A 16,042-nucleotide genomic window follows, 5' to 3' on the forward strand; every position below is an offset into this window, starting at 1 on the left:
TCCCAAAGATTCCTGCAACTCTTTCCAAAACCTTGAGATAAATCTCGCATCTCTGTCAGATACTATGTCCTTAGGGACTCCATGTAACTTAAGCACATTCTTCCGATAAGCCATAGCTAATTGTGCCTTAGTCCATGTATCTTTCATTGGCACAAAGTGAGCTGACTTGGTCAGTCGATCCACTATTACCCATATCATATTGTTACTCTATTGACTCTTTGGCAAACCCACGATAAAATCCATAGAAATGGATTCCCTCTTCCACTCAGGTACCTCTAAAGACTGAATCTTACCTTGTGGTCGTCGATGTTCCCCTTTAACTCTCTGGCATATCAAACAACGGGCCACAAACTCAGCTGTTTCTTTCTTCATCCCAGGCCACCAGAACGTGTTCTTTAAATCTTTGTACAGCTTGTCACCACCTGGATGTACTGAATACGGTGTACAATGTGCCTCTATCATGATTGTCTTTTTCAGCTCCTCATCATTAGGGACACACCACCTACCATCAAACCTCAAACTACCATCTATATGAATAGAGAATCGAGACACTGTCCCTTTCTCTACTCCAGCTCTCCACTCAACTATCTTAGGGTCCAACGCCTGTTTACCTCGAATATCGTCATAAAGATCAGGCTGCACTGTCAAATCTCCCATGGCATCCCCTCCCTGCATCATATGTATCCAAAACCTCCCCACCTCATCTCTCAACCTCATCAAAGATAAAGTTGTACACAAAGAATGTACACTCTTCCTACTCAAAGCATCTGCAACAACATTGGCTTTCTCTTCATGGTAGATAATATCCATGTCATAATCGCCAATCAGCTCCATCCACCTCCTCTGTCTCATGTTCAACTCCTTTTAAGTGAAGATGTACTTGAGACTCTTGTGATCAGAAAATACCTTAAAGGTCGCCCTATAAAGGTAATGTCTCCAAATCTTAAGAGCAAACACCACTGCACCCAACTCTAGATCATGTGTAGGATAGTTCTCCTCATAAGGCTTCAATTGCCTAGAAGCATAGGCAATCACCTTCTCGTTCTGCATCAACACACATCCCAACCCATTCTTTGAGGCATCTGTATAAACCTCAAAGTTCTCGATCCCTTCAGGCAATGCTAAGATAGGAGCTGTGGTCAAACGCTCCTTTAATGTTTGGAACGCCGTCTCACAACTCTCATCCCAACGAAACCTGTTCTCTTTCCTCATCAAAGCTGTCATAGGTCTAGCAATCTTGGAGAAATCTTTCACGAACCGTCTGTAGTATCCAGCTAAACCCAAGAAACTCCTGATCTCAGTAAAATTCTTTGGTGCTTCCCACTTTGTCACTGCCTCAATCTTTGCCGAATCTACAGCTACCCCATCCTTAGAGATCACATGCCCCTGAAAAGCAACTTTCTCTAACCAGAACTCACACTTGGACAAAGCATAGCATATAACTCATGCTCCCTCAAGGTCCGCAACACATTATGGGACTAATACGAGTAGGAAACCCTACCGAAAGCAACACAATCAGACGATCTCAACAAATTTATCAAAAGGCCTCTTCTACGAATCCTCCTCCTAACATACAATCATACAATTACTACCAATCAAGAAACACAACAAAACCCCCAAATCCCCAAATTAGGGTTTAACTAACTTTAACGAAATACCATAAAAACAGTACGTAGATCTTACCCTCGACGCAAGGATCACAAAGGTATAAAGAAAGACGAATTCCGACCTTCCAAGCTCCGGGATTTGCCAATAATGCGATTGATGCAAAGAAGGTAGATTGTTTTCTCTTTTGAAAGTAATTAGGTTTGTAAAAGTGTATTAAGAAAGTGACGAAAGTGTTTATATATTAAATCGCATTATTAACAAAACCCGACAAATCATCCCCCGTAAACCGGCTACTCGATCGAGTAGCTGACATACTCGATCGAGTGCCGCCTACTCGATCGAGTATCGAGGTTACTCGATCGAGTGCCGCCTACTCGATCGAGTATCGAGGTTACTCGATCGAGTACCCAACAGGTCAGAAACTGTTTTAAATCGTAAAACACCCTTACTCGACAGAGTAAGGCCCACTCGATAGAGTACCCAGAGGCTCATAAAACCGTAGTATTATAGTAGTCGCCAACTTGAGGATTTCGTGATGTAACGAAGAGATCTTCTGGTTGATTTCTTTGATTGGTCGATCCATGATTGTCACCTTCTTGTCAATACTTTTCAGGAAATTATTTTGGATTTGTGCGTTCTCCGATTGCCAGTTTAGTGTTGCTTCTGCAGCACTGATCTGTCTTGTTGAACCATATGGATTTTTTATGATGGGATTCTTGATTTTCCAAGAATGTGTGGAATTTTCCTTTTCAAACTCTATTGGAGTAAAATCATCTTTTTTTGAGGTAGATGGTCCAAACATGTAACAGTTTGACATTTCTCTTTTGGGGGAAGGTGATTTTCTTCTTGGATATCTGACGTAGTATTCGAAAGATTTCCCAGACGGTTCTCCTAAGAGACAAACTTCGGGATCTCCTGCTTCATAGCTTTCTTTGAGCTCTTGTTGCATAGATTTCTTCTTCCATTTCCTTCTTTTTGGAACATCATCTTCATCTGAGCTTGCCATCAGACATTTTACACAGTCACAGACATCGAAAAATTTGTGCCAAGACTCATCCGCAAATGCATATATTGGGTCTCCAAGAGAATTGAAAGACTCAACTGCCACATTTTCAAGATAGACATCTTGGGGTTTGGTTGGGATATTTAGTGGGGTTATGAGGTTGATTTATGTGGAAAAAATGGATGGGCGAGGCTTTTCAGATGGTTCCCTTTTGAAAGATATTTCCATTGTGCCATCTTTTTTTCTGTCTATTGTTGACTCTACAGATTGTATTGGAGTTGTATTTTCATGTTGTTTTTCATAATTGGTCCCCAAGATTCAGGAAGTAGTTTGATCAACTCACTTTTTGGGATCTGTCTGGGTATATGAATACATAAAGGGCTGTGTTGTGACTCTATCTGGATGAGTAAAGCATCATCTGTATCTTTTGGGATGCTGAGGTCCATGGCATGATTTTGGACCCTGTAAGCCATCTGATAATGGAGTGTTGCCGCATATGTGTTCCCAATTTGAGGTGCTCCAGTGATTTGGAGCTGGATCTGGATATTTTGAAGGATTTGGGGATCCTCTAAAGCCATGTTGAAATTTGGAAATAAGGTGACGAATATCGTACCAGCATTTAAGGTTGTTTGCAAGGTAGCTATGCAGGCATGTCTGTATTTTTTGTATCTTGTGTCTAGCAAGGCTACCCTTGCTACCACAGGAAGACCTTTTCTTCCATGAAGAGTTAAAGCTATATTGACTGCTCCATAATGAAGGTGTGTGTATCCATTGACTCACCATTGGTGAATCATAGCCTCATTGAGACGGAGTGGGATCATTTGTTCTGCTTCAGTAGAAGGAACACGATATTGTTCTAGCTGTGATGCTAGTATTAATTCTTTGACCGCATTTTTGTTGGGGCCAAAAGCATGTCTAATGACTTTTGGAAAAGATGAACTTGGTTTTGTGAAAGCTTTGTATGGATTCAATAAAGGAAGTTGAGTGATGGGGACTTTACTATCTTCATCCCTATATTCAATTTCATTAAGATAATCTATTTTATTGGCATTAGATTTTCGGTATGTAGAAGATGAGGAGGAGCGTGATAGAATATTTGATGTATTTTCCATTTTTATGATAATGGACCAGAAACCATAACAGAGTCACTTTATTTCTTATCCATCCTTTGAAATTTTTAAGAATAATGAGTCATCTCTTGTTTTTAAACATAAAGGCATGAGGATATGAAAAGATAATCCTTGGGTTCCTATGGTCATAAAACCGAGGTGATTTTTAACTAATCAATTTTCCACCTCAAGGTACCCGACACATAGAACTCCATGGTATTATTTTTCTCATATTCTTTTTCATGTGTTTAATATGGATTTCTGTTGTGGAAGATCGATCCACTAAGTGGCAACCACAGAGCATATTTTTCATTTTAAACATCTTGTAAGAGATCGCTCATTATTTACTTAAAAACTACTTAGGAGGATAAGAGCCAAAGCTTATTCTGCCATGGCTCTAATACCAAAGTTACAGACACATAGTGAGTACAACCACAAAGGAGGTTATACAGGATCAATATATTATAAGAAATGGATATATTTTACAAGGAAGGTTTTATGAGAGATATTTTAGAGAGAGATCACACTTAGGCTTAGCTTTGTTATGGCAAGTACCAAGCACCCCTATTTATAGTACAAGCTATGGAGAATATTACAAGCATATGTCAATCACATCACACAATATACACCATAAAATTAGAGCTTATATTATACACCATTCCTTTATTTAGACTACTATTTAGCTATCACTTCATGTCTTCCATTATTGTCTTTTTAGTGAAAAGGAGCAGACTAAGTGAATAGAGTCTTAGTTTAAGATGATGTGAAGGAGTTATGCTTTATGAATAGTAACATCCAAGAGCATCACCAAAAAGTATCCAATGTAAATAAAAAGCACAATTCACATGGTCTAGATTCGAGAACTAATTTACCAATAATCTCATACTCGTAACAGAAAATGAAAAGGAATTAGCAAAAAAAAAATGCTCGCAGCAACTGATGCGTGCATTTTATATAGTCTTTATAAGCCTTATTTGCACGCATTTTATGCATTTTGTGTAGTGTTTAGGTACAAATGTCCCACGAATAGTCTACTTTGGTTTGTCTTTTATTATTTGCAGATATGAACCGGAGAGGAGCATAATAAATCTTAATACATGTCCCTATGCATGCATTTAGGAGATGAGTTGAGTCGGAGCTTGGAGACTACTATTTTGAGATGCGCATAGAAGTAAGGAAGCTTAGCGGACAAAGGAAGAGCTTCATATTACTAGTGCCTACTTTGAAGAGCCGTATATCGAGTTCTACAAATGATAATCAGATGATTCCAATTGGAGATGAAAGCTTATCCTCTTAGCTTTCCAACGCCACCGAAAACGCCTTATTTTATCAAGTAACGAAGAAATGGCGGCCGTTTGAAGTTCAGTGCGTAAAGCAGGAATTTAAACCACTTGATCGAGTACTATAGTGCTCGATCGAGTACTTAATATCCTTGATCGAGAGGTGCCTTTTTGATAGTGCTTGATCGAGTACTTAATGTCCTAGATCGAGAGGTTTTTAATAAGAGTTACTCGATCGAGGAGTTCTAATGTCCTCGATCGAGTACTTTTCTATCTGACGCAAGATTTTAATATCTTGTTATCGTATCTTAGGTTTAATAATTGTCTTTCCTATAAATAGGATAGACGTAATTAATTAGGTTTAGGCATCTCTTTCATATCTCAAAAACCTTACATTATTTCTGGTTCGACATTGCTCTTCTACTTTTCCGAATCTCGTTTGTGTAATCTCTCTTACTCTCTTTCTATTTTATCTAATTCTCTTTTGCACACTTTTATACCATGTTTGTTCTTACATTATCTTTCGTTCTTGTTTTATTCATTGTTATGCGTAGCTAATTCTTAAATGTTAGGATTAGGGGAGTCATGGTAGTATAACGATGATACGATAATTGGTTTAGGAGGTTTTGTTGAGACAATTGTTTAATAGCAATATAACTGTAATTATTAGGTTGAATGCATGCAGCTGAAGTAATTAAATTGGTTAAATTCAGACCTAGATCGAGAGATTGGAATGAATAGACATGTTATGAACAATAGAATACACTACTGAGAGTGAAAGCTAAGTTAGTACTCCCTCCAAATAACAATGTTTGGCCCATTTTTCTAATAAATGCCAGAAGTATTTTATTGAAATGGGGCAAACATAGGTGTTAGGAGGGAGTAATATTTTAGGGCGGATAGCGGACCGAGAGGACCTTTCTTTTACCCTTCTCACATCAGACCGACTGACCTGCCTTTAGCTGATTTGTGTATTATCATGGTGAACCGACATCCTGACATCTCTCTCTTTTTGGACCTCAATCCTTCTTACTCTTGCTCTTTAATTGTTATTTCTTTTATTGCCCTTTAGTTTAGTCAAAATTACTCCAACCCCCAAATTGTGACCATAGACAGACTAGAATAGCGAGTAGATAGTGACCGTCTCCCTGTGGATACGATACCCGACTTGCCTCTGCTGCATTAGTTAGAGCTAGTTGGTTTTATTTTTGATAGAGTTGCGACAACCGTATCAACTACAACAGGACTTTCAGCTCCCATTTGAGGGTCAACAAGCTAGAAGAATGGTTAAATGATAACATGTGTTACAAAAGATATATCATGTGCTGTGAATCAAATCACGTCTACTCCTAAACATTAAGCAAGGAAGAAAAACATGTTTAAATATATGAGAATAACAATACTATATTTTTTGCGTGTTTTCATTGTTTCCAAAAAACCATTTGTTGCATAATACATGCATAAATTAAATAAATGAGTCCTGATTTAAGGTCTTTTGTGCCGACATAGTGCCGCAGTGTTGCACAGTTATTATATCTTGGATTTAAGGTCTTTTTTGCCAACATAGCTTGCTTTTGCATCTCAATTTAATTTAATCAAAGGGAAGTTTTCCAAATTCAGTGCAACTTGATTTCACGGCAATAAATGTTTACATCAAAGACAATCAACTCGACCGGGTTCTAAGCAGTACATCATCATCTTAGTCTATTAAATCGCAGATATAACTTGCTCCTGATTCTGCATATAACTTTCTGGTTTTTGCTCCGAAAATTTCTTCAAGAAGAGCTGCAAAGCGCACTCCACCTTGAGCTAGCCTTTTCTTCAAGATTGGAAGCCGAGAGAGGAAGTAGTCAGCTATGTACAAAGAAAATTGAATCACATTAAGAGGACCGACTAGATACGTGTTGTATTTGGCTGATTTGAGGTCATTTGCAATACACTTCATCTTACAAAGACCACGGAATCTGTTCTTAAGTCAAGTTTCATTTGTGGGAATTACCATTCAGTTGGGTTCCGTTTGTGGCATCCTTGTATGCATATTTACAGGCCAAAGAATTACTCTGAGAGTCTCAGATGAGTACCTGGACAAGTAATAAAGTCGGGGAAAGTGGCATCTAGACCTCACAAATCGGCCTTAACGCCAAGTAAGAAACGGAAGGCAAAGTAAGCAAGGAAACAAAGCACTTGTCTAACAACAAGCAGCAGATAAGAAATATATCAAAAAAATCAACAAACAGGAGATCACATTGATCAGGTACTTAATCTCAAATAAATAACCTGGGTAGGAGATAGATCAAAAGAAGGCCGAGAACCACTGTCTCTTCTCTGCATGCACACACATGAAAGACCTAGGCCTAGCCATGCTGTTGAACTGGCAACAACCTCAGCTGCAGCAAATGTAATCCGCTGATGTCAGTCAAGATAAATGTTCAGTCATTCACTCGCAATCAACATGTTCCATTACTGGACATTAAAACATTTCTTGTATGATTGACTCCACATTTTGAAATAAAAAGACGATGAGAGCTATCAATACTGACCATCACTCCATCAGCATACTCTTAACTCCTAATCTTGCTAACTTTCCAATCCAACAAATAAGTTAATATACTTCCTCCGTTTTTATATGATGTACCCATTTGTTGAATATATGAGTGGAGTATTTTAATAAAATGGGTACATCATATGAGAATGGAGGAAGTATGTGTCTTGCTTGGAATGACGGTGATTGTGTAATAGAAGTCTAAGAAACAAGAGGCACGAGGAAGAAAGATATGGTAATGGATGGTGGAAGAAGGTGATAATGGCTAACGGCGTTATTATTCCTATAATCCTATATGGGGATAATGTGTAACCCTAAGTTGGAGGTGTGTAACTATTACCCTTTCTTCTACATTTCCACCCTCCGCTATCACCTTTCCTCCATTTTCTTCTTGTTTTATGCTCTATTTCTCCCATAATAATTACATTCATCCCAAATAAGACCTTGAGAATAAAATGAACCACGAAATCATGCCAAAACACACTAAAATAGCATTCACCATTTCTGTAAATTGCAAGAGGATGCACTTGATCCATATCTTCCGCTCAAATATCTACAAACACAAGCCGACTAAATGCCACAACCACCACCCACTCTTTCAACTTCAACTCAAAGTATCAATGCAAATCACAACTATTAGGACAAGTAGCCTACCTAAATATAACTATCTTCAATCACAGGTAATATATTAATAAATTGATGACTTGGTAAACAAAAACAACAGACATTAGCACCACATTCTATACACATAAGTCAGTAGTTGCTAAACTTCCCATTCCTTCTAGCTATTCATTAGCTATTACTCCCATTAGATACATCAAAGAACATTCTTTGGTACATCTAAAATATGAAATTGAACCGCAATTTCCATGAATAAGATAATACTCCCTCCGTCCGTCTCATTTCTTTACATTTTTTCATTATTTGAGTGTCTCAGACCTCATTCATTTCTTTACGTTTTTAGAAATAAGCATCCAAATGTCACTTTGGTGACTCATTTTGCTTTATCCCATCAGAATCCGTAACCACCTTAATATGGGGTCCTCGCTTCATTGGAAATGAAACACACACGAATAATAATTCACAGGTTAAATTTCAGAATAACTATAAAAATTGACTAATTCAACAAATTGTGACTCACTGTAGATGATCTTGAAAGTGAAATAGGCCTGCTTCGAGCTCTACCATTATGTACGAAGTCGACAGAGGCTGGCTTATCGTCCAATGAAGGAAAAAGTGAGGTCTCTGGGGGAGTCAATAACCTTCCAATGGAGTAGGTAAACACAATGTTACAAACGCTGCCCCTTGAAAAATGTAAGAATCGTAAAGCATGATAGCAGGCCAAAAGATCAGAGGTAAATGTGATGTTCCGTGATTCACAACACTCAGCGTCAAATACTCCCTCCATTTTTTCCATTGAGCCTCATTTTCAAATTTACCCCTCGCAAAAAGGCAGGGTTAATGGAAAAAGTGGTGCGAGTACATTATACATAAAACAAATCATCGCTCTAGATCAGCATGCAGAGATTTCAAGAGAGGAAAAAAAAAGGAAAGTACAGAATTATAAAGAATACATCAAGTAACTGCGCATATATTAAAAGTCAACTACATGAATACATAGCCGAGGAAAGGATTAAAAATAACACCAACCACTCATAATCATTCTTGTCACTGTCCTCGTTGAGCAGATCACTGCTCTCTCCCTGAGCAGCGATATTGATTCCAAGGTTAGACTCCGGATATGGTTTCGTTTTGGAAGCTGGAACAATCCCATTGAGTTGACAAAGAAACAATTTAAATTCAAAGTACAAAAGCATGGAGTTTGTACCTCTGGTACTCCGACACTTCACTTAAGTGCCGTGTCGCGTGTCAGACACGTGTCGGTGTCCGACACGACACGACACTTCGACACTTCAATTTAGACCACAAAACAGGAAAATTCACCCCAAATAGCCGTGTCCGACACGTGTCCCGACACGTGTCGGCGTGTCTGAGTAACACAGGTTTGTACAAGCAGAAGGAATTACAAAATTTTTACGATTTTGTTGGTCATGCTTGGATTCTGTTGCTGTTAGTAAGCTATAAGCTTAAGGACGTGTTATTGTTTAGAAGTCAGTGCTTTCATTGCTTCTACATGAAAGTAACGTAGGTAAGCCCTCATGGTTGGACTTTTTTGGTGGTGTTGTTATCTCCACTTTATCTATACTTAATTAATTTGTGAGACGGTTTCACACTATAAGACGGTCCATATAAATATCACTCTTTTGTTGATAAAAATAAATGAATGTCCTTTTTTTTATAGAAAATGACAGTCTCACGGCGTGAGACCCTCTTATTATAGAATGTGTGATTTTATAAGGTTTACATAATGCTTGTATGTATCCAATGTCTCTCAAAATTGTACACTTTTATCTTCATTTACATCATGTGATAAATCCAATCAATCAGAGTTTGCGAGACTTGCCTACCTATGGGCTATGTCATGGACTCATAGTCAATTGTTCCAAAGCAGATTTTTCTTGAATCTTTAAGAGCCGGTTATTTGCACCACTGTGTTATAAGACGTCTAAAGAGTGTTTGGAAAACTCGTATATGATACGCTATATAGATAACCTTTCTAATGGACTCTGTGAGCTTTCTGAGAAGTCCTTTTTAAAAGGGAAATCACAAATTATAGAAAACCAACAAAATCGTTAAATTTTGATTTTATTGTCGCTCACATTCTATTTCGAACTCGGATGAAATATAATGCAGAAGAGACTTCCAAGATAACTTCCAGTATCACTATTTTAGTTCAGTGGAAGCACCTAAAGATCCGAAAAAAAGGCATGGAACCTGTGGTGTTCCCTCCAGTTTGGGTGTGAGAAAAAGCACATAAAACAACTCTTTCAATTTGAAAGGCCAAAACGATTGGGAACATAATAAAAGCACAACAAAGACAAAAACAAGAACCAACAGCATAATTCGGGTAGCCAAACACATGGAGGTTAAAAATAATAGTAAAAATAGGAAGACACTATAAGAATCAACGGGAAAACTAACCTGGGACTGATCCACCAACAATTGAGGAAAGAGGAGAAAGCGGAAGAAAAACCACCAACAATCAGGAACATACTTCACAACTGCAGTACTTTCGTAGCATCCAGGCTTAATATTCTAAACATATATGTGTCAGCAGCCAGGACATCCCCACACTTGTATAAAGTTAAGCAATCCTGCGTAAAGAGGCCTTTAAGTAAGCATGGATAAAGAGGCCTAATCATTATATGACAAACACAGACGGTAGAATATGAACCAATCTAAATTCAGAAACAACCGTGTAAAAAATGCACTGAGCTATAACCTAAACAGTAGCTATGCAGAACCCGAATTAAATAACATAGAACTGGCCTGAGATTTAGGATACAAAGTCAGGGAAAATTTAGCAAAAAGGAATAATTTTAAAATAACCCTTTCATGCACACTGTCATTCTTTTTTTCCGTGAAACACATAACCTGCATATAAGGATATAAAGAAGCTATGCTACCTTTGGTATGTAGTTTTAGCTATTAACAACATTTCCACATTTTATTAGAAGAGTCTTAACTTATAAGCGATGGACATTTTCAAAGGTATATACAGATCGACACAACGCCAACGTCCATATATATCCACTTCAGTTTGTCTCTCACCCCTAATCGTGCAAAAAGCTCTCCCTTACCCCTACTTCCCCTTCTCGACCTCTTTCCCCTTACCCTCTTCCCCTCTTCCTCATTCCTCACCCCTCTTCCTCATCCCCATCCTTTCCCCGTCCTCCTTCTCCTCCTCCTTTCATTTCCCCTACGTCGTCACATACTCCTTCATCTCGCCTTTCCCCTTGCCCTCCTTGTTACCTCTTCTTGCCCAAGTATTTCCATATCCATGGCTAAATCTATAGGAAGAAGTTTGGATTTAATTATTCCTCAATACATCTTAAATTGGTTAACAAAGTCGTAGTTGAGAACAGTAGTCTATGGGCCTGCATAGAATTTTGGCAAGTAGAGCCAGAGGCGATTTTAAGCCAATGAGTGTAAAGATTTATTATTCTATTCACCATCAGACTAACTAAAAAAGGCGACCATACTTCAATCAAAGATCGAGTTAAAACAAGATGAAAATGATACAAACTCAAGTGTAATACCTGAGAAATTGGTTCCAATAGGACCGGGTAGCCTGTCCCGCCAAGCCTTTCCCGGCCTTCGACCGCCTACACAATGCCATCTTCTCAAATTCAGTCCCGAACTTCAATTGTTCAAATCACTACATCCATATATATACCCATGTAACTAAATTAAAACTATTACAATCAAAGTTAGATTAACAGCTACAACAACAAATAATCTCACCATAAAGTTCTAAAAAACTTAGGAGAAAGCTTCATGTGTAAAAATAAAAATCGCCAGCAAATGTTTCATGTTGATTTTAGAGAAACTGAAGTATAACAACCATATTTCGCCGATGGACAATCTTGATAAACATTTGCGGTAGATGCATAACTCAGATAACATTAAACTTTCAAAGGGCAGGTAATTATCAGTGTCCCATATCGCCAGCTTCTACTTTCCTCTAATCGTAAGCATTTTGATCTTGAAATCCACTCGTGGAAATAATCAACGAAAAAATAACTTAGCACGCACGCTTCCGCAAATCATTAGAAAAAATTTCACCAAACACCTAGCCCTACATTATGAAGTAATGCACCATTTATTTATGGTATTCTGAGATTATATGATCACCCTCTAGGCCTCTACCATGATGGCATTCCTATCTATGATCTATCACTTGTGAATTCTGACATAAGTTATCGTGTAAAATGTTATTGTAGTTACCTAAATTTTCCAAATCCTATTCATTTCGAACCCTCAATTTAACTTCTTAAATTGTCCCCCAATATAAGAAGGTTCTAGTCTGAATTCAGCATGCCACATAACCAAGCATTTGACAAATCTTGATGACACAATTGATAGAGTTATATATGGCATTATTAGCAATATACCAGGCAAAAAAATGAAGTTCATTTTTAGCTCGCAACACCCTAAAGAAACATCAAAAACAGAAAAGGACCTCTAGCACTCTCTCCCCTGTGCAAATTGCGTACACAAACAATAACCATCCCTCTATATTTTATTTCATACGCAGTGTCCCATACACCCTACCCCAATAAGAATAGAGAAAATAGACTGAAACGCTATAGCCTATACATGTAGGATTGCAGGTAACCCACTTAACCACACCTTTAAGGCTCACCATGGGTCTAGTCAACCACTAAGGCGTAAGGGCTCTCCTGGGAATCTGGGATAAAGGAAATGATTATCGTAGTAATAGAACTTAAAACGATAAGAATCAAGAGGGATTGATTGGTACTGGTGGTAGCGAAGGTTGAAAGAGAAGGTGGATAGCTATTCCCCTTCATGGGATAACTATTACACCCTCTTCGTATCATTTCCACCTTTTGTCACCACCAGTTTCCTCAATTTCTTGCTCATTTGAGCTCACTTGTATCTGAAAACAAACACAATCAAAGTATCAACCAACTAACTTCCCATCTGTGTAACACCTCTCCTCTCCATCTAATAGATGCCAAAACCTCCAAGGTAAATCATGTTTTATGCATGAACAAATAACAACTCTAAAGTCCTAAGACAACATCTCTATAAAGAATCTCGAGTAACATACTCTACTCGATACCCCTGTTATAGCCCACCTAATTCCCTGTCAACCAAACACCACTACAACTCCACCAGTGACCTACCCCACCATTTCTATCGGCGGTCACCGACCCTCATTTACCAGGCCCTCCCCTCGTTCAAACAACAGCGAAAACACGTAATTGTCACCATGCACAATCATCTAGGCACTAAATGAGAGCTACGTGCCGGAATCAAACAATCAAGTGCCTGAATATCGAGCTAAATCCACAATAAAATAGGCAAAAAATAGATAATGCCACACTTATATCGAACAACACAATCAATCCTAATCAACCTCACCTCCAGCCTCAACAAAAACACAAACACAGAGAGCTCGAGAAATATGATAAATTAAAAAGTAATGAGAGAATTCCAAAAACAGCGATCCCCGCTGTAACTCACCATTTTAGACCACCACTGGCATCGTCATTTTAGACCACCATCGGTATCCCAGTGTCTCCACTGCACAGACGTTTACCATGAAGTGGAGGAGTGGAGGCAACAACGGAGGTGTAAAACATTGGTCCCTTTATTTTACCTTGTGCCCGATTTTATCATCGTAAGACAAATAATGAACCCAAAGTCCTAACCACAACAGAAGAAACAAGAAAACGATGAGCAAGAATTAACAATTTAAAATCACACCACAAACACACTTATCCTCAAAACAAAAGCTAAACTAATAATTATATAACTTGTAGACACCAAAAGAACACGAAATTTAGGCGTACGTAATGTCAAGGGACCAAAAATGACCATCCTCAGCTCCGAATAACCAATAACTCCATAAGGCTATAACCAACCACCCAAACCAAACTGTATCCAGGACGACCAGACAGTAACATACACGAAAAAAAAAAACTGAACCAAGTGCATTAAATATTAAATAACCTATTTGTCAGAGAAGTAGTGAAAGGTCACTTAGTTGATGCCAACAAAAAAATAGATCGATCCACCAGTTAAAATAGGTCAAATCCGTCTTCATTTTCATTGGTGTGAAAGTGAGAGACGCGCGTAATGTGACTTGCAAAAGGTCTAAATCTCACTTGTATTTTCTGACTAAAGACAACCATTCCAAAACCAAAACTGGAACGGAACATAGGAAGTTATCAGCTGGCTAATTTAAGAGCTTTTAATAAATTTAATCATGCTCACAATTGAATTGGTCCGTAACTCATAATGATCATGACTTGGATGTGCACTCAATGATCGTATCTTCGAATTGAAATAATTAAATCATTGAAACTGTTGCTCTGAATTTTCTGGACTCTTCAGCAAGGATGTGCAGGAGGTTCTTTGTATTAAAAATCAATCTTTGATTTTTTTCATCTGTGCACCAAAAAAACATACTGGTTTCAGGAACGAGTGCAAACATTAAAAAAAATGAAAAGTAAAACAATCAAGACCTCTATTTCAGTAAACCTTGAAGTCCTCGCAGAACAGATTGAAAAGCAGAAATTGTAGTCTACATGCAAGAAAAAAATCAAGCATCAATACTGACAGAAACTATCACTAATGAGCTATCTTTATCGATATAACAAACAAAAAAAAAAGGTGAATTACAGCAACTTACAAAAAATAGATAATGCCACAGTTAAATCAAACAACACCATCAATCCTAATCAACCTCACCTGCAGCCTCAACAACAACACAAAGAACTCGAGAAATCTGATAAATTAAAAAGTAATGAGAGAACTCCAAAAACAGCGACCCCCTTTGTAACTCACCATTTTAGACCACCATCGGCATCCCACTGTTTCCACTGCACAGATGTTTACCATGAAGTGGAGGAGTGGAGGCAACAACGGAGGTGTAAAACATTGGTCCCTTTATTTTACCTTGTGCACGATGATGCCGGAAACACCCAAAACAATGGCAATACAAACTACTGCGCTTTCTGCTACTATCCTTCCCCAACCCATCTCATCCCTAAACACAATCAAATGGAACAAGCAAGGGAATACAAACCCTAATGCAATACACACACTACTTCTAATAAATCAAAGATTTGATCTTTCTAAAATACCCAGTGGTATGATGCATAAAGATGCAATCTTTACAAAAACCGAAATCAAGTCAAACAGAAAAATACATAAAGAATTAAAGGTGCAATCTTTATAAAAATCCAATAATGTTATATTGATGAATTCCTCAAACCAAGCCTGAATCAAACCTAGATAAGTTGTATAAAAGATGAGAAATAAAGACTTATCATTACTAATCTCAAATCAAAGGGAAGGAGTCTTGTTGTTGGTAGTTTGAGAAGCAAAGGTGAAGATGAGATGGTGAAGCAGGAGATGATGAAGCAGTAGTTTATAAGCATCAATAATTGAGGTTCATCAAAACGACGAGGCTCAACGAGATATTGATGAGTGAGAACTGAGAAGTAAGATTGAGATGAGAATGGGTGGATTAGAATGAGGAAGTTATGGGTGGATTAGAATGAGGAAGTTGTGGCTGTGTGTGAGAGAAAGGAAGGGCTGAGATGTAAAGGGGAAGGGGAAATCGGTAGAGGGGGGGACTTGAGTTCAACTGTTCATTTGCAAGTTCAACTATTCACCAAAGTTTACTCTCCCTTATAAATTCTTCAATCCTTATACCCTACACCTGGGTGTAGGGTGTTTCCTACTCCTACTAGTTAAAAAATAAAATAAACAAAAATTAAAAGATAAAAACCCACTTTCTACAAAAATTAAAAGATAAAAACCCACCTTCTTAAGCAGTTATCAGTTCTACGTTTAACATAAACTCTTCTTCCTCCAATTTCAAACCTAGATCTTCCATACTTAT

At 38.0% G+C, this 16,042-nt stretch overlaps 1 protein-coding gene across 12 annotated transcripts; it reads right to left on the reverse strand.

Moving 5' to 3' along the window:
- Positions 1-6,572: 6,572 nt before the first annotated feature.
- LOC141633388 (uncharacterized) lies at positions 6,573-15,713 on the reverse strand. Of its 12 annotated transcripts, XR_012538164.1 has the most exons (11): positions 14,825-15,658; positions 14,658-14,716; positions 14,407-14,580; positions 13,654-13,836; positions 11,703-11,821; positions 10,585-10,757; positions 9,193-9,301; positions 8,684-8,804; positions 7,278-7,387; positions 7,000-7,081; positions 6,573-6,854 (listed from the first exon to the last, which is right to left on the reverse strand). XR_012538164.1 is itself a non-coding variant. In XM_074445874.1 (9 exons), exons 6-9 carry the CDS (start codon positions 10,653-10,655, stop codon positions 6,700-6,702), a joined length of 441 nt encoding a protein of 146 aa, XP_074301975.1. In that variant the 5' UTR covers positions 10,656-10,757; positions 11,703-11,782; positions 13,654-13,836; positions 14,407-14,580; positions 14,658-14,716; positions 14,825-15,658; the 3' UTR covers positions 6,573-6,699. The 12 variants fall into 12 exon arrangements, 6 of the variants coding, with proteins under 6 accessions (XP_074301975.1, XP_074301978.1, XP_074301974.1 ...); XR_012538165.1 differs by lacking the exon at positions 7,000-7,081 and having other exon boundaries at positions 6,573-6,819; XR_012538168.1 differs by lacking the exons at positions 7,000-7,081; positions 14,658-14,716 and having other exon boundaries at positions 6,573-6,819; positions 11,703-11,768; positions 15,461-15,713.
- Positions 15,714-16,042: the final 329 nt, after the last annotated feature.

Source organism: Silene latifolia, chromosome Y (genome assembly GCF_048544455.1).
Source record: "Silene latifolia isolate original U9 population chromosome Y, ASM4854445v1, whole genome shotgun sequence".
In the NCBI taxonomy this organism is placed as follows: domain Eukaryota; kingdom Viridiplantae; phylum Streptophyta; class Magnoliopsida; order Caryophyllales; family Caryophyllaceae; genus Silene; species Silene latifolia.